Below are 19,865 nucleotides of genomic sequence, written 5' to 3' on the forward strand. Positions count from 1 at the left end.
TGATTTAAGCTGCTCAGATACGCAAGTGTGTAGTCAAATAAATGCCTGTGGGCTGAAGCTCAAAACGGATGTTTTGCATCAAATCTCCATCTCACATTTTTTGCACAAAGCAATTAAGTGAGAAAATCATCTGCGGACTAACTCACTAGAAAATATTCAGCAGCTGCAGCTGTAGATCAGATAATGAGGCAATGTTTTGCATATGTTAGCCCACTAACTGCAAATTTGTGTGTAATTTATGTTGCCTCAGATCTTTTACTTTAGGAAAGTTTGTAAGAAGTAAGTACTGCAAGGTATAAGCAAATATTACAATTACATTCAACACCGGGGGTCATCTTAGTATGCATACTGCAGCGAAAAGTCCAACATAAAGTGAGAGTACACAAAGAAATAATAAAACAATAAAGAGGGAAAACTAGGAAACATAAGAGTACGGCTAGAGAGCTGGCAAGTGGAAGAGCTGCAGGTATAAATACTGAGAAGACCACATAATGAAGTGAACACAGGCGTGGCACAGGAAGTGCAGAAACTACCTGAAGTGTAAGTCAAACCTCCTTTTCCTAATTGCAGCAAAGGCGTGAAGGAGAACTGACAATGGTACAGCAGACGTCTGCCCCGCTGAAACTACAATGTCCAGAAGCTGGACTTCAAAATGCAAATTTAACATCATGACAGCATGTTGTCATCCTCAGCAGCAGATTGGCAGATTGAGCTTACCCCACCTCTTGCCATAGGACAGCTGGGTTAGGCTGGATGGATGGATTTTTTTTTTTGTAACTTTAGTAAGACTGTGTCCATCCATCACTTGACCAGTTAACGGTCAGAGTGTTGGGGGCCTATCCCAGCTGACCTGAAGTAAAAATTTAATGAACGATAATCCTGAAGGCTGGCAAATAATCACGGACAATACTAATGCAAAGCGAAGCACTGAAAAACCTTGAATGCACTGTGATATAGTAAACATTACCAATAATCTGATTAAGAGAGGCAACACCATGAGGAAAAGTAGATTTTATTACAGCAACATAAAGTTCAGAGTTCCACTGTGAATAGAAAACACGCTTATAATTAACATTTACATGATCTGCACCACTTTGTTGGTTTTGTTGATCATTTTGCATCGCAGTGAGTGGGATGTAATCTCCTTTCCTTTCATGAAGGGTGCTCCAGTGTAGCATCCACCAAAGGAGGTTATAAACGAGGTACTGAAGCTGCCCTGCAGTTACTTCAGGGTCACTTTGCACAGCAAATTTGACTCGATTGTACCCAGAGGTTTCAAAATAAAGCATGATGTGACTAACACAACACAGATGGAACTGACTGTGGTGGGGTATGTGCTTGTAATCGATGCACAGAGGAAAGATAGTGGATATACTGGTGAAAGGATGTTGAAGATGGATGAAGAGAAGAAGACCACAGAGGAGATTTGTGGATGCAGTGAATGAGGACATGCAGAGGGTTTGTGTCACAGGTTGTGCCTGGGATAGGGTGAGATGGAGGAAGAAGAAGCTGAGGAAGTTGTTCTGTACAGTTATTCTGGAAAATCCTTCACAGGGTCTCCATGACGTGCTGAACAGCCACAAGAGCACTTTTAGAAAAAGACTCATTTGACCATGACACACCACAGAACACCACAGGAGCTCATTCCTACCTGTGACACATGGACTATTTTCACGTATAATAACCTGTTTGTATTATTTTTGGATTTATTTAACTTTGGAGTATTATTTTAACATACTGCACGATGAATGGAGTGCCTGATTTTTAACATTTACTTTTAAGCACTTTAATCCCTGGGATTAATAAAATACTCCGATTCTGATGACAAGTTAGACTAGATTTGAGTCCCGTACCTTTGTTTGTTGTGATGTGCGGTGGAGGAGGCATGGGCATGCTCCCGTCTGACGGCGTCCTGTGGTGTCCCAGAGTTTGGGCTCTGGGTCGTATCGCCCCATCTGAAGGGGTGCGTCTGTGTCCTCGGTTCATGGCCATGGCTGCAGATACATGGGTGGGCGTGAGCGACTGGTTGGGCTCCTTCTTGAAGCTCTCGGCCCGCAGGTCCAACAGTGGGTTGAGGGCAGGCGCTGGGGGCGCCGCCGGTGTTCTGACCCCAGCCATCGGGGTGAGGGGATAATCGTCTGGGTCAGAGGGGAGGAGGGACTTGGTGGAGTTGCAGTCCGACAGAGAGGACAAAGAGAGCAGTGTTACAGAGGGAGAAGGGTCCAAGCAGGGAAGCGTGGAGTCGTGGTGTCTGGAGAGAGACAGAGAGAGGTTTCGGCTGGGTGGAGAGGTGCTGCGACGGAAACGTCCGGTCCGCTGGAAGAGGCCATCCTTCTTCTTACGCTGCTCCTCTCGGAGGTCCTGCTCATCCTGAAGCACCTGAAGAGAACATCAGACCACAAAAACGTGCTGAGCTTTACTCTCATTCTGAGAAAACACACACCATTCACATAAGTTTAACAATTCAGCTGCTGCAATGTGACCTGCAAAGAACAACATTTTGGCCCACTGTCTTTGCTTCTCTTAAGCTCTCTTAAGTTCCTCTGACAGCATTTCAGTCAGGTTGATGTCTGGCCACCTTTGGGTGGATCAGTGCAGCATTTTGTCCAAGGTTCTTGTGGTTTGTTCAACCGCAACTTGAACTTTCTAAGATTATCACTCCCAGGAAATTTGTGCCATTATTTTAACACACAGCTAAATGCTCCAGATATGCAGAATGCCAAAGCATCTTCTTTTAAAGAGGTGCTCAGACTTGCCGATGATCATTTAATCAAGTGAATTTGATTATCAGCACCTGGTTCCTACTGACCCTCTTAATTCCTCTGGAAGTAGTAAAAGTATTCTCAACTTTCGGGACTGCAAAGAGCCCTGTGAAAACTGTCTTTTTCACAGGACCATAAAGTAATAATATTGTCGACCTGTACTTTAATAGGAAACATGTTTGACTCAATACAAAAGATCAGGTCTGACTCAGCAGCATCCCACATCTCTCACTGATAATATAAGGGCTTGTTCATGCTGGTTTATCCTTCATAAATGATTCAAATGAGTCTGAGGAGTCCTGGTATCATAGATTCTGAGACATGATCTCTGCCAGGCACTGATTTTATATTAACAGGTAATAAACCGTCTGCAGGAGGAGGCTGTTTATGTGGAGAGGCCATGTCTTCAATAAAGTGGAATCATGCGTGTATGAATGAACACGTCTGTTATTGTGTAAGAGAGATTGTGTCTCCAAGAAGGACATTAAAACACAAAGATATACACAAATAAACAGGATTAGCACAACAATCGAACTGCCTTGAATAGCAAAAAAGCATAATAAAATCTTCTGAATACAAAACCATGCATCATATCTTATGAAGATGTATTAAGTAAAAAATAAATTCATTGTGGGGGTTTGAGGAATAAAAACTAAATGTCGAGACTAAACTCGACATTTCAAGATCAAAGTCACCCTTGACCTTTCAATTTTATTCTCTAAATGCAGCAAAAAAAATAAAAATCCAAATGTCAAATGAAGAAAAAGCTCCTTCCTCATGCAACATGGCTTTAATCTTGCTCCAGAGTTCAACCATATCTCTCCCAGTTTCAGGGTTTCCTACCTGCTGTTTTCCCAGCTGTAGCAAGTCTTGTCCGAGACCCACCGAGGCGAGCAGAGAGGCGCAACCCAGCAGGAATATATCGCTCTTCTTCCTCTGACTGCAGCGACGAAGCGAGTCCTGGTAGCTCACGCCCGTTCCCAAGCCTCCAACCGCCTGACAGGAGCCCATATTCCCAACAGCGGGCACCATGTTGGGCCCCAGGCTGCTCCACAGGGAACCCGAGTCCTCCATGGCCCCGTTACTGCTCGACTCCGAGGGCAGCAAGGAGCCTGGCGATTCCTCAAACTCACTGCATTCCTCTGTAAAAGACAGAATTGATTAAACTCACACTTGTGATTGTGTGAATGAGGCAGAACGCACAGTGAAATGAAAAGACTCACCCATTTCATTCAGGCTGGAGAAGCCAGCAGTCATCGGGGCATGTTTGGGAGACTTGCCCAGATTTGGCGCGCTGGATGACCAAACTTTGCTTCCCTCTGCGAGAGACTTCAACCTGCAAACAGGGAATTTGAATTAGACTGGCAGGACATCAAGACTCCATTTTTTAATATATTATGAGAGGCAACAGATGCTGTGAAAATAACATTTTTTAAACGAAAAAGGGACATAAACCGGTCAGGTCGATGCCACTTGAGGACGCGATTCATACAAAGCGAAGATGATTACTCTGCTTCTGGCTTCTCCGCTCACTGTAATGAGATATTGATCTAAAGGTTTTGTTTCTGTGTGTTATCCAGACGAGTATCTGAAGAAGCCCCTTTTTCTTGCCTGCAGGTGAACAGACAGTGGGCCTTATAATCCTGCAGGTGTTGACACTGCAGTTTCATCAGGTTTTTACAGAAAACAAAGCTTTCTGTTCAAAATTAAAGAGCTGTGACTTTCTGTGCCTGTTGCTGGAAATTATTAACCACAAAATCCATAGTTTATCAAACCGTGTAAGAGCAGCCTGTCACTCCACATACAGTGCTGTCAAAAAAACTTCTCCCCCTTCAAACAAACCTGAGAAAATACTAAATTATCAAAGCCAAAGTATATCTTTAACTTTGAGCAAAACTGTTGACGTACTTTTCCTCGCCGCCCACTCTCTCTTTCTGATGGGTGGAGCTTGGGCCCCAGGTGCGTCCTTTCTTCTTATTGGTCGTCAGGTCTTCCTTTTTACACACAGCGCTGCGACCCCACGTCTTACTGCCATCACTCGGCGTCACTGAAAAACACAGCAAACATTCAATAAACTCCGGTCCATATCCTCACTAGACTTATTGACGTTAACGCTCACATCTGATAGCTCTCAGCCGGGGTATGACCCCAGGGCTGGCAGGCGGGGTCGTGCTCTCGCTCCCCTGGGTCTTCCTCTTGTCCACGCTGGGCGATGCCTGCACCGTGATCTTATGCTCGAAGCCTGCAAAGACAGGGAATATGAGAAGCATTTACATGACAAAAGGAGAGATTGATAGACAAAGAACTCACAAACAAACTGGCGATTTGGAAACACACACAAAACAAGGCGCAGATTTTGAGGATAAACTGAAATTACATCAAAAGGAGGCACACAGGAGGCGTCTCCCCATCTATTGTATTAGAGTATTAATACGCCATGAGAACATATATTTTGGATTTCCTACATCCTACTTTCACTTTAGGGATAATAAATTGACTGAAAAGCAGAGTTAAGTTAACTTTACTTATTATTGGGTTACAACTCGCTCGACAGCAACAACATATTGGAAGAGTGTCATTCTAGGAAATGCAGTGACGGAAATTTTGAAGCATATAAACAGATTCATGGGAAAATTATCTCTAAATTATATCAAGGCCTCAGGAAACAGAAAGATAATAACACCAAGTACAGTGAAACACAATTGGGAAAAAAGAGCCAAACTTAAACGCAGAAATAGCTGAGGCAGAGTTTGCGTTGTGACACAGTATGATCATCGTGCAGTAAAAGTCAAGTGTTTTGTTACAGTATGTTTAACGCTGAGAAAGATGCTAGGCTATCAAATCCCTGTAGCTGTCCCGGCACTGTATCTTGTAATGAAAGTAATCAAAGAAGATGTTATTATCAAAAAGGACTGTTAGTTATTCAAAATATTGATCATCACTGGTTAACAAAAAAAAAGCTGTGAGTGATGTTTGGAGTATCCCACCTGTTCGGTTTTCCTTCTTAAAACGTGTTAAATAAAAAGCGATTCAAGACAAAGATGAGCTAACTAATGAAAAAACACAAAGACATGCATGTCAGGATAGCTGCTGACTGTAAACTGGCCGTGTGAATGTAAGAGTGAATGGCTGTTTCTCTCTGTGTTAGCCCGGTGATAGACTGGGCTCCAGTCTGGATGGATGGATGGATGATGGATGCCATGTACCACTCTTTGTTAAACACACATCTGAACTGAAAGGCTTCTCTCATAAAACCTGCTTCTTTCTAAAGTGTTACTTTGCATTAACTGTGTCCCAAATGCAGCTGTTAGGATTAGCAAAGTAATATGACGGGTTTTTCTTTCCACCTTTAGTAATGAAGTGATATTTTTTTACTGGGACATCCTTGTTAGCCTACATGAAATGATTTGGTAAAACAAACACAAAGGGAAGTATCAAAAATGAATTTTTTCTTTGCCTTTGTGATGTTTTCCATCAAAATCAAGGAAAAGTGATTACTATCGTTTACTATTCGTGAGTCAAAATTTCTACTTACATACTTAAACATCTGAAAAAATAACTTAATGATGAGACAATAACTTTGAGTACTTGAGTATGAATTTTGAGGAGATAACCCAAACGTATTTACTCATGGATGACAGAAACGCTTTGTTTTCACTGGCGGAAACGAGCTCCCAAAGATTAGGGAAAGGACATATGAGGTCATTCTTTTAGGAATATTCAAATGCAGCCAGTGTCCTAAATTTTCCACCTGAAAATACCCCATCTCACAGGAAGTGACATCATACCACCTTTGTGCACCTGATTCACCGGATTAAAACTGTCCGGGTGTGATTCCTGTGTGCACCCACCAGAGGGCAGACTGATACAGTTGCTGTCTCTGCCCAGCTTCAGTAATCGGCTCTTCTTGAAGTGGCCCTTCCTCTTCTTGACGCTGGGCTTTTCCTGGTACATCTGGTGGATGATGATGTTCAGCTCTCGCTCAACAATGTCGATCTCCCTCTCTGCCAGCTCCTGCTCCCTCTTCCTCAGCTGTTCCTCCTGCTCCTTCTGCTCCTCGGCTGCTCGGGCCAGCGCCTCCTCCCATGATCTCAGCTCCTGCAGAGAAGCAGGGGAAGATGAAGAGCTTACCACAGCACCTCTTTTGACACCTCTTTCCTGGCATTTTGTTAGCTGCTAACTTAATTCTTATTTGCAGAAGCAGCACAGATGTGACAGCGTGAGATTCCTCTCACCTCCGTATGAAATGTGACTTTTATTAAAGCACTTCTGTCTGAATAAATCAGCTCAGAACAGGAGAAAAGAAGAGCAAACGAATGTACTCACATTTGTCAACTTTTAGCTGGAAACTAAAGTTCTGATTTACTCATTCTGTCTTTGTACAATGTGACTTCTAACCACAACACTGAGCATTATAGTACAGAGAGGATCTGCGCGCACATACGAGCGCTTTAAAGTATTTTTATATGCAGACATGTTTTATAAAAATCCACCATTTCTCACCTTCTCTTTGGCCCTGAGCTCGTCGAACATCTGCTGGATCTCCAGCCTCCAGTCTTCTTGTAAGGAGTGAAAGGACTCCAGAGGCATCTGAAACATGGCCGACTGCTCGATGGCCAGCAGCCGGCTCAGGATACTGGTGAACGACGGCCTGCCGTGAGGGTTCGGGCTCCAGCACTCTGAGGAGCAGCAGACAGTAAGAATCTGTTGTTTATTATGGATTTCACAGCTGTAATCATGACTTATAACTATAACGTAAAATTACAGGCACACGTGAAATAAAGTGCCATTTAAGTTGTGTTTGCAATAATTGAACAGACGCTACTTTTTCTTAATTAAGTGTAAAATTGTCACAGAAATTTCAAAGATTTCAAATATGAAACATTTAAAAATACATAAGCACATTTTTTTAAAGGCATAACAAATGTGATCTTACGTAATCAGGCTTCTAATGTCAAAACATATTTTCACACAATGTCCTTGGAAAAATCTCACTACCACGTTTACCAAAATAAAGACTTTAAAGGAGGGACTGAGCTAATCGTAACTATGTATTTTTAAACTGCAAATTATGTCCTCAAAGTCAAATCTGTCATTATCTATTTTATCCAGCAAGATAATATTATCACACTTTAGTTTTTTATGGCAATTACATGTAATCTGTTTCTAATAATGCAGAATTAACTGTGATAGGTCAGCAAGAATCACATATCTGTAGCCGTCTACATATTTAACTATTACATTTCCACTCATCCACCTTCTTGTTTTACCATAAAATAACCAGAACCCAACCAGCCTGGCAGTCAGCTGAGTCGAGCTCATGGACAAAGACTCACTGTTATACTTGGAGAAGATGTCACCATAGTTTAAAACCCTTTACATTTACAGACCTTCAACAATCTCTTTGAGAGTAAATGCAGTTAGTCCAACTCGGACTGTGACAGTTTGCAGAAAGGTCGTCTCCTATCAGGAGACCTGTGCAATCGCCTTGTGATAAAAAGTGGTCGTGAAGAGTCGCAGAATGCAAAGAGGATCCTGTCGTTTTTTTACTCAGGTGTCTGAGCCACTATCTTGCTCTGACAAAGCTACGTCCTAATTCAGACTAAGTCTGTTTTCTGTTTTTTTTCCTATTATTTTAATTTATTTAATAAAATGTTGGTATTTGGCGTCTCTGTAACATGGAAACATGGATTGTTATCTAATTAGCTTTGTCCTATACTGGGAAGTGGACGGTACAGAATAAATGCATGCAGCAAAATCTATAAAAAAATAATACAGATAGTTAGATATAGATATGTTTACATATCAGATTTTATATATTCATTTTGTCTGAATTTTTCCTTCAAGTTTTAGAAAGACAGACAGTGGCTGTGCGACGGACTGTGCAGGGTGTACACCACCTTCTACCCTATGACAGCTGGGATAAGCTCCAGCACGCCGTGACCCTGGGGATGTTTGGATGGATGAACAAGCACACAATAAAACCTAAAAATGGATTTTTAGGTCTAACAAAATGACACATAGATAATTTCAGTAGACTCGCCCTCTACCCCATCGACAGTTAATGTTTATTACCCTATCACACAGCGGTCAGGTTATTAGTACAGCACAAAAAGGACTTAGCCATGAATTGCTGGCTCGGACAATTCTTCCCTTTCTGGCACTCAAAGCGGCAACAGGAGACGTGGAAGGAAGCGAGATGAGACGGCATATGGCGACCATCATGAGCCAAACCCCGACTGCCAGTGTTGCCGAAACATGCCGCACACCTACAATAATCTGCCGAGCCACAAACTGATCACAACTGCCTCTCCGACGTCTAACTACAAACACACAACCCGTCTCCTAAAAGTCCAACAGATTAACGCAAGAGAAGCACTAACAGTGGAAAATTGAAAACATGGAAAAAATAGGGGCTAAAAATACAGCCTGCAGCAGGTGACGTTCATTTTTTTAATGGATCTAAATTATCATAAAATCCATGTGGCGGGAGAGGAGATGAAAGTGAGCCGATGACAGGAGTAAACAGAGTGTAGAGAGTAGCGAGGGATGACAAAGGGGAGATTAACGGATGAACTTGGATAAGATGAAGTGGGGGAAAGGAGCTTTAAGCAGCAGAGTGGGAGGGAAGTTTGGTGCTGTGGTGCTGACAGTTTGAGACGCATCTCTCTCTCTTTTTTTTTTTGTCTTTTACATTAAACCTGCCCTGCAGCTTTAACCATCCACATTTTTTTAAAAGTAACCTGGGAATAAGCATATTAGGGCAGCTTAGATATAAAGCAAGTGTGTGTTTAAACAGGGATGATCTGAACTCTGAAACAGGAGCCGGTTAATACTCCACCACTGTTAACAGCGATTATTTGCAAGGTGAAAAGGAGAAATGTGGCCCGGGGGGAGCTCAGGCATGTATAAAAAGTAAGTTAATGAAACCGTCCAGACACGCGTCGTCTATTTTATCTCTGTGTTTGCTTCTCATCTCCCAAATGTGGGATAGAAATTGTTTTAAAATGAACAACAGTAACCTCAAAAGTTACAGGATCTTGAAGTCAGTGGATATGAACAGCCTGTGGGCTTATTTAAAATGTTTCAGCATTTTCAGTGACAGTTTAAGGTCATATTCACAGCAACATTTTAGGGCTTTACTAGGTTATAAAGAGAGACAAAGGAGAAGGGAAGACATATTAAAGTCATTCAATGAATAAAAACAACTCGAGTAATCTCTGAGATCATTAAAGTCAGAAAACTCAGATATTCCTTAAAATATAGTCAGAAATGTCTGAGAAAAACATTTTCCCCCACCTATGTGAAATCTCCTCTTTTTAGGAGGTGTGTTTCTGAAGTGCAGCTGTTAATCTGCTAATCTAACTAAAGCAGCAAGTGAAAGTAAAGCTTAAACATTTTCCAAGGTGAGGTCGAAATAGTAAAGCAAAGTAAACGCAGGTAAATTTAATGTGCAGGACCGAAATTTAAAGATTTCTGAGGGAGCTCGGAAAATTTCATTGCTACTGTGTTAATAAAGATTATGATTCTTGCCATCTCACTATATAAAGTGATATCATAAAGATTAAAAGAATGTAAGCCGATAAATTAACATATATGTTCGTGTACATGAGCGAAGTGGAAAAACTGCCACAAGCTTGGGGAAAAACTGCCAACTGGATGGGTTTTTGATGATGACGATAACAATAATAATAATCATCATTTTGGACTTTTTTAGTTTTAGAAACCACTTCCTGTAAACTTTTTGAGTTTTTTTCTCTTACCACCTCCTACGTTGCCATTTTTGGGGGTGTTTTTCATGTTTTAAAATCTAATTTTTAAGACAGGAAATGAATATATTATTAATCTAACCACAAACCCCAACAGAAATACCGCAGTGACACATCACAAAACACAATATCCAGATCATATGCAAAAACATGCCGGAAACAAACCAAATATATTTTCAAACAGCTTTCAGTGCGGCTGCTGGCGCAGCCATACCTTCATCTTCAGCTAACCGTGATTACATATGTGACAAACACACACACACACACAAAAAAATCACTTTGATTACATTCTTGACTGAGGCTGTGTTCAGGTAACAACCTTCTTACCTCCCAGTAGTTGAGCAAAAGGTTCAGGGCAGGTTGAAGGGACGGGAAGCGTCAGCTTGTTCATTGCGACTCCGTAAGCTACCGCCAGTGCATCTATCTCCCGGTAAGGAACCTCGCCAGTGAGCAACTCCCAGAGCAACACACCAAAACTATGAGGAGAGATAAAAATGAGAAATCAACATTAAATCTATTCTAACTTAAAAAAAGTTTTCAACTGTCACCTTCATTTTTTTTAAGTGTAGAACATGCTGTGGATCTAACATTCACAGCAAATTAGTCATTTAGTCAAGTTTAGTCAAAAAGAAAAGATAAAGCAGGCTGGGTGGGATGTGTGTCGATAAGTACAACGTAGAATAAACAGCTTTCTGTTGTGCAATACAGAAAATACCTCTATAAAGTAAAATAGCTCTGTGTTCAATAATGCAGCAATATAAAGGAGAATGTTATTCACTAAATATAGTGCAAACAGTCACAATATAAAATTAAAGTGGCCCAGTATAAGCCACGTGAACGTGATATTAAATAAAATATGAAACTAGTGACTGAAACCATCAGAAGAATATCTGCTGTTGTCATAATTTCCAGTCAATCTGACTTCCTTCTGCAATCACGCATCACTTCCTGCAGATGATGCCTATCTTTTATATGCAGGCCATGTTATTAAATAAACAACCTGAACACTTGGAATTGCTAATTACTTAACTTTCTTCTTCCCTGCTCTTCTTCTTCTTACCGTTTCAGTTAGAGGTCCAACACAGTAGATCATCTTCCTCCATCTCACCAGCCCTCTCCTCTAATCACACCAACCCACTGCATGACCTTCTTCACTACATCCTTACATCTTCTCTGAAGTCTTCCTCTTTTGCTTCTCACATTTCTAATCCTGTCTCTCTTGGTCACTCCCATTGAAAATCTCAGCATCCTCAACTCCACCTCCACCTCCACCTCAGTATTTATCCTAAAAGCTTTCATTTCTGTAGCACAGACGAGCATCTACCTGTATTGCTCCTGTGTGTTTAGACTTTCTCACTATCTTCTCTTTCTACATGTAACCCCAGACTGACTGCATTATGTGGAGATCAAGGCCCGAGGAGGCTACACTGTCTGTTGTAGGTCGTCAGAGGTTTTTATGACTCTAGCTGTGTGTTTGGGATCATTGTCCTGCTGCAGACGCTGTGCTGATGCCACTTTGCTGGAAAGTCCACTGACAGCTTTTAAAGTGTTTTGGTTATTCACCCTGTTCCCCGTTCGTCTGCCCTGACAGGCTGCATGGAGACATCTGTCAATGTGTAAACCAGGGAAGTGCAGTGACACACAAAGAGGCAAGGGCAGTACCTCCACACGTCGCTGCTCTTGGAGAAGAGGGAGTGCTTGATGACCTCCGGGGCCATCCAGGCGTAGGTCCCTGCTGCACTCATCTTGGTGGTCTGGTGCCACTCTCTGGCCAGACCAAAGTCTGTGATCTTCAGGGTTTTGCCATTCAGGTCATCCCGCTCCACCGGCTGCAGAATGAGGACTGAGGATGAGGAGGAAAGAAAACAGAAGAGAAGAGCTTTTGTTATAAAAGGTGACATTCTCATACACACAGTGTGGATGACAAAAACGCACACAAATACACTTAGAAACTGCTTTTGTGACTTTTAAATATGCAAATGCGCTCTGACAAGATATCAAACTACTGAAAGGGAAAAAGAAGAAACACAGACAGCAAACAAAGCTCCGGAGTCATGAATAATTACTCCAATCCGGCAGTAAAAATGAACTCACATTACACAAACCAAGTGTTTTTATGATTCTTAAATGCAAATATCTCTTTCTTTATAGTTCCTTTATGATACAGATTGAATTTATTTATTTGTTTTGGGTGAGGGGGTGGATGTTCTAAATTAAAAGATCAAATTATAATGAAATTAACCAACAAATCAGTCAAAATAATCACTACTTACAGCCTTAACAGAAGTGTCAGTGTGATTCAGTTAACTTCTGCTTTACTTTAAGTGTTTGTTCACAACAGTTGTCCCAAAATGCTTTATATTGAGAAGTAAAGACCTACTATATTACCAAAAAAAAAAAAAACACCAAAAAACGTAAAACACCAAAACTCCCCACTCCTGCAATCAGAGACCATGAACAAGACGCAGGGGGCAGTGCAATGAAGGCAGGAGGAGATTAAAGAGTCTTCTTTCACTTCTTATTATATTCAGCAGAATCTGTGAAAATTACGATGGGCCTGAGACGTCAAATGCATTGCAACTTAAGAAAACAGCAGCAAATATAGAAATGCTACAAAAGCGCACAACAAAACAAAAACACAACAGAAAGCAAAGCAAAACACACACACACAAAAAAAATCACTTTGATTACATTCTTGACTGAGGCTGTGTTCAGGTAACAACCTTCTGTGTTGTGTTCACAGAACACAACGCAAGTGTTTTTGTGGAGACAATAATGTGACGGACCAGCTGCAGAGGTGACGAGCTAACAGTAAACGGCTATTCTATTCAATTCAATTTTATTTATACAGCGCCAAATCACAACAACAGTTGCCTCAAGGCGCTTTATATTGGAAGGTAGACCCTACAAAAATACATAGAGAAAATCCCAACAATCATATGACCCCCTATGAGCAAGCACTTTGGTGACAGTGGGAAGGAAAAACTCCCTTTTAACAGGAAGAAACCTCCGGCAGAACCAGTCTCGGCCATCTGCCACGACCGGTTGGGGTGAAAGACGGAAGACAGGATAAAAGACATGTGGAAGAGAGCCAGAGATTAAAAACAAGTATGACTAACAGCTAATAAGCATGTAAAGAGTTATAAGAATCATACACATCATCCCACATATTATCTGCATGTTTTGGTTTCTATCACTTCCTCACCTGTTCCGTCACATTATTGTCTCCCCTAAAACACCTTTTTTTGATTTGTGAGATTTTCTTTCCTACATGCTTTGTGTTTTATTCAATTTCCAATGTGTTTTTTCTCCCTCTGCTGAGTTTTGTGTGCAGTGTTTTTCTATTTGCTGATAATTCATAACTTTGAGTGCACTTCACCTGCCAGGGCCACTGCATAAATGCTGAAAATCAAACCATGGATCTATTTTTCATTAAGAATAAGAGTTCAGCAGCACAGCCATGTTCGCAGAGCAGGTGTAGTTGGACCTTTGTGCCTATTTCTTCCATTCAGTGAAACTACCTGGTCAGTCTGCAGTTTCCTACAGTGACGGTATTTTAATGTGTGCAGTCTCCTTGCTAACATTAGATACCTTCGTCTTTGTGCCACTCTCAGACTTCCTCCTTCATTTCCGTGAGAGGACTGGCTATGGAAATATTTGGAGTGTACACAGTTCACTGGGAGCCAGGTGGGGGTTGCTCTCTCTCTCTCTGACTCGCTCGCAATTATCTACAGCCGTATGCAAAAGGTGGTGAAACAAGGCTACACACACACACACACACACACACACACACACACAACAGCGTCTTTGTTTACACACACACGTGCACTCCTGTGCGCGCGCACACACACATGCACAATAACCTTTCACATGATAAAGGTGTGTCTCTTTCGCTCTCTGTGCTCTGTCCACAAGCTCGCTAGGAGACGAGTTTCAGTGATACGGACGTGCTCTCAGGCCTATCAGCTGATACTTCCATAGCCGAGTCATGTTTTGCTTGAGGAACGCCGTCACAGCACTCCATTACAGAGAGGCTGTAGCGGTGAGACGACGATTAAATCGTGTTTGTGTTTGTCTGCTGGGTCAGGTCTTAATAGCGACAAAGAGGTCACATGACTCTGCCTGTAACTTGCTTTACGTCCGCCCAGATCAGATCCTTCATAATGTAATTCTATTTTTGTGTCGCTGTACACACAGCATCTCCCACACATCAGTGAGTGCTGCTCTTCCTGAAGTTTCTCACTTGTTCTTTGAAGTGTGTTTTTTCTTATCCTATTGAGGTTCAAATGACATGTGGTGGTTTACAGATTGCAAAGCCAGTTAAGAAAAATGTTATAGTGACCTTAAAAAGTATCCTAGAGTTTATTTATTGCTTATTGGCAGCTCTCTATATGAGACTATCAAGGTCTTCAGCTCAGCCACTGTGGCCCTGCACCTTTAAATCAGCATTGTTTACTATTCTGTTTTCTTATCTTAACGGTCTGGTGTATTTCTTCATATTTCATAAAATGTGAATGTATGGCATTAGAAGTGCACACTGTTTTGGGGTCTTTTCTTATTAGACTTTATGTACAATATAATCTTTTAAAAGAACAATATATTTTATTCAATTCACTCGATTGTTAAATGAGTAGAAAACGATACTTTTGGTTGTTTTCTTATTCACAAAGGACCACCACAGCAGTTAGTTCCTGTCTTGAAACAACCCAAAAAGGGATTTGTGTCTCCTCCTTGGATCAAACCAGGTATCTTTTACTTGATCCTCCCTTTTTCTTTTTTTTTTATTGCTGGTTCCAAACACCAAAAAGGTATTTTATGTAAATCCAGTGACAGCATATTTCTGTCAAACCACATTTATAAATTTTTGGGGGGTTATATATATTATTAATAAACCAAATAAAATAATTCAGGACCCAAAATTGAACCCTGAGGAACGCCACACTGCATTAAATATAAACACTCCAGTTGTATAGCTGGTATTTTCTATCGTTGTTATAATTTTCTCCAGAACTACTGATGGAGTCAACCTATTTGTATGGAATCCATACTCAATTAAACTATACTGTATGCATATTATTTGTACATGATAACAAATATGTATAGCCTAGGTTAAATTATAATAAAGTTATTGAAGTGATACAAGAAGTTTGACTCCAATGGTAACTGGTGGAAATCACAGACTAACCCCATATGTTTCTGTGATATTCTGTACATTGCATAGAGTTGTCTAATTAATGAATAACATAAACAGCTGTTAAAGAACTAAAAGGCAGGTATTAAATGTGTATTCGCTGCATTGTTGGGGTCAGTGTGTGTTTATTGTGTTTGCTTTCTCCTGCTATGTTCACTGTGTGGGTTTTGTCCTATAAGTCGACTTCTGTTGGCTAATTTCTTTACATTTGCTTATAATTTGAACCAATGCATTAATCAATGCACTGGTACAAAAAACGAAAGAAAACAAACCACTATAATGTATACAATATATACTACTATATATTACTGTTACAGTGGACTGGACGTCTACTTGAGCAGTTTGTTTTTTGTTTTTTTTTTAATTTAAGACTTTTACCTGTAACTATGTATTTTTATATCGTGCCCTTGGTGCTTTTACTTTAATAAAAAGGTGAAGTATGTCACCTCGGGCATGCGTATTAGCAAAAAAGGAATAAAATATTCTATATCTTAGTGGATAATGAGAAAAAATATTCAGCAACAGTTTTGAGCAAAAATGCCAAATACTGCTCACATTTGAATATTTGCTGTTTTCTTCAGTTTTCTGGAAAAGTCAGTTACGGTTTCAGCTTTGTTATTATATAACACATCACAGATGAAACATCTAGAGCAAAAAAATACTACATGTTTTACCAACGCTTTAAAATGTATAACGCTGAAGATAAAAACTTGAAAAATATAGGCGAGTCCTTGAGTACATGTTATTTTCCACCTCTCTAAGGTAATGTGACTGTGTCGAGGAGTAAAGTGAGGGTTGCTGACAGTGATAATAAGCTGCCCTCATCCTCCTCCTCCTTCATCCGTTCTATTCTGATACTGCCGTCTGTGTGAGGGACGACTGTCTCCTCGGGGTTAGCTGTTTCTGAGAAGCAAAAATGGACCCGGACAGACTCCAAAAAGAAAAAGAAAAAAAGGACAGAGAGAGATTGGGATGTGTTTGCATGCTCGGATGGGTGTGTCCTCACAGTCCACCTTTCCCAGTTCGTTTCGTGTGTACATATACAGAGCCCTGACACTCTGGGAGAGGACATCAGGCATGTGGGTGGAAGGTCGGGTGGAAATAGAAAGAAAAAGACAGGGAGGCTGACAGAAATGCACAAACACAAACTGGATGTGTGACTGAAGCAGCACTTCCACCTGCTTCCTCTCCGTTTCTCATCTTCAAATGACTATATCATCAGCTTAGGTTCACACACTGGTAGAGAGGCCTTCATATTCACCCTGCCACAAGTTCTTCCATCCACACATCAAACACACAAATCAACATGTTTGTGTTAAGCTGGCAGCACAGAAACCTGAAGTGCAGCGACACACGAATAAGACTCACAAGGGCGTGGGAAGCATATTTTTATCGCAGTGAAGGAGGGGAAAAAAAGTCCTCAAGGATAGTGTGGCTTTTACACAATGCGATGCCAGCGCTGTTGGAAATGTTATCTCAAAATGGGAATGAGAAGAAAGCAAGAAGCACTGCTTACATTCTCCCAAAGGGCTTCTATACAAACATGAATTCTGGTAAATATCACAGCCACTGATTAATCGCACATCTTGATTACAGTCATCATACTTTGACAGTATTTCATCAAGAAAAACTGGTGCTTTCTCTGCTCTTTGAAAGCAAAGTCCAAAAAGTCAATATCATTTACACTCTCTTATCAATGACCTCAGAGTGCTGTGCCTGCAACCTACAGAGAGCATCCAAATTATAAACAAGCAGATCAGAACGAGTCTAAAGCCAAGCAAATAGCTCCTTGAGGAAAAATAAAGCAATGAAGATAAAAACTGAGCTTCATAAACAGGAGCTCTGCAGTTATTAAGTCTTTTGGGTACCACGCACCTCAGTGCTGTGTAACTTCAGTGCCCGTGGTCCCTAATTGCAATAATTGAACATCTAGGAGGCAATAAACTTCACATTCTGACTTGTTGCATCCTATTAGAGTGTGGTTTAATTCAGTAAGCTTTTTAGAACGACCCATTCATTCACAAATTCTTTTAAAGGCAGAAGGCTTATGTGTTTGATTTTACACACCTGTGGCACTGAAAACACCTCAGTTATAAACCTAATAGGAGAACCCTTAAAAATCTTTTCTGTACTGTGGCTTCTGTCATGTTTCAGGTCTACTTATAGAACAAAACGAGTTTGCATTAGACATTAGTGAGGGTGGTCTACTTTTGGAAAATCCTGGAACCTATTCTAATGTCATCAAACCAAGTTTTAGTTATACATTAAAGGTCAGATCCACCTCTTATTCATGTCATAAGATTATTTCTTTAAAATCCCGAAACCCAAAAAGCACTGCATGACGTCACAGTGGCTACATCAGTCTTTGACACAGGTATGCACCAGTTTGTGATCTCTGGAAGAGGACTGTAGGGTTTAGTTTTTGGACAGGACACACAGTGTGACTCAGGCCGCACTCTCAAAGCTACTATCACAGCCGAGTATTGATCAGCTGTCAGAGACACCTGCTGGGAGTCAAGTTTTTTCCACAGAGAGCAGTGTGGCAGCAGTTTTCTGCCCCTCTGATTATTTATTTACTCGCACCAGACATCCATTGTCGGACTTTGACCCCAGTCGTTGTTTAAACACTGACAGAGAGGCTTTGAGCTTACTAATGATCCTTCAGACTAGTTAGTCAGGGCATTAAGAACAGGTGACACATTAGCCTACAGCCCACATGGATGCTTCACCACAATGGAATGTGCAAAGGTCTTCTGAGTGAAGGCATTTCTGGAAAGCTTTTATTTAAAAACAAAACAAAACACATAAGCAAAGAGTGTTTAGCACATGCTAGTTGTGATCTGGAAAACCCTGCTGCCCAGTATGTTGAACAGAGTATGTTGTACTTCATGCAGGTTTGTGTAACTATTAGTCAGCAACAGAGGAGAATTATTTCACAACAGTAAAAGCAGCACGGCGAAAATAATCGCTGACTTGAAGCAGGACGAGAGCATTTGCAATGTAAGCAAAACTAAATGCAGCAGGAAGTTTGCTTCATCCACTAAAAGTAAAGCATCCATGATAATATAGGACACAGACCTAGTATCTTTTGTATAATGACTGTTATGAAAACCAGGTTTTTGGTTGGGCATATTCAGTGTGTACTATTGACAGTCTTAAAACACCAAATCCTAAAGACCAGTGAGCCGATCCCTGCCAACAACTGGTTGCTATGGAAAAATGTTTATTCCCCCACTGGTTGGCAAATGGTTGCTGGCTGTTTCTAGGTGAAATAAGTAACGAAGAGGGTGCTGCACTAAAAACCTGCTTGTGATTGGTCTGTAGCAGACGGTTGCGGATGGCCGTAGTTTGCATGGTAGATCCACGCTTGTGTGCAAACACTCAACATAAAAAGTGCAACAGAAATCGTCGAAACAGAGAGCGATCACCTTCAAAGTAAAAGTTGCATTTTTTCAAAAGAACTGTTTGTTACACAGTTAACAACTTTGACTTTGAAGGTCCCCAACATACATCTCACCTTCTTGCTGTGAGGCGACTGTGATAACGACTCCACCGCTGTGGTGACCCGATTTAAACTTATCCAAGCAAGCTTCTGGCTTTCTTCCCCCCAGGAGCTTTCTGTCCTCCCTGATCTCGCCTCAGGATGCCTGCGTTATAGTTTGACAGCAAGACTCCCTGCCTGCTCCTCTCTGGAACGGGTCATCTCGCTTGCACCAGGTGCTCAGGGCTCACCCCACCTCTTTCACTACTTAAGCTAAAAATAAATAAATAAATAAAAATTTAAAAAAAAAAGCTAGAACTAACAAGAATAGTCAGAGTAACAGCCAGAGGCATCCACTGTCCAAAGGCCTGTTTTAAAAATTCATTACAAAATATAAACATAAATGATCTAATAATAATACTCTTTTATGCTTTCTTTTGGACATGTCAGTCACAACATTTAAAAAACATGTTATTATACTTAAGGGAGGCAAAATATTAGGAGCAATTTTCAATAGAAAACAGTGTTAAACACCTTTCACCAAAGGCTCTGACCGTGATAATAAAAAGTAAATTATTAGCTTTCTATGTTAACAACAACAAAAAATGCATCTGCATTATAAAGTTTTCATTGTTTGTGAAAACTGCTCCGGTTAGGTCGTC

At 40.9% G+C, this 19,865-nt stretch overlaps 1 protein-coding gene across 1 annotated transcript in view; it reads right to left on the minus strand.

The window, feature by feature from the left end:
- The window catches only part of map3k10 (mitogen-activated protein kinase kinase kinase 10), a 49,373-nt gene that overhangs the window by 3,074 nt on the left and 26,434 nt on the right, over nucleotides 1-19,865 (minus strand). Inside the window, exons 2-10 of the mRNA XM_085380990.1 lie at nucleotides 12,194-12,374; nucleotides 10,859-11,007; nucleotides 7,266-7,441; nucleotides 6,614-6,860; nucleotides 4,882-5,004; nucleotides 4,671-4,809; nucleotides 3,986-4,098; nucleotides 3,606-3,904; nucleotides 1,854-2,379 (exon numbers count right to left, since the gene is read on the minus strand). Coding sequence (XP_085237116.1) covers nucleotides 1,854-2,379; nucleotides 3,606-3,904; nucleotides 3,986-4,098; nucleotides 4,671-4,809; nucleotides 4,882-5,004; nucleotides 6,614-6,860; nucleotides 7,266-7,441; nucleotides 10,859-11,007; nucleotides 12,194-12,374 — 1,953 coding nt within the window. The remainder of the gene's footprint in view (nucleotides 1-1,853; nucleotides 2,380-3,605; nucleotides 3,905-3,985; nucleotides 4,099-4,670; nucleotides 4,810-4,881; nucleotides 5,005-6,613; nucleotides 6,861-7,265; nucleotides 7,442-10,858; nucleotides 11,008-12,193; nucleotides 12,375-19,865) is intronic.

Source organism: Rhamphochromis longiceps, linkage group LG14 (assembly GCF_057381845.1).
Source record: "Rhamphochromis longiceps isolate RC_006_pf linkage group LG14, R_longiceps_female_GT1.1, whole genome shotgun sequence".
NCBI classification, from domain to species: Eukaryota; Metazoa; Chordata; class Actinopteri; order Cichliformes; family Cichlidae; genus Rhamphochromis; species Rhamphochromis longiceps.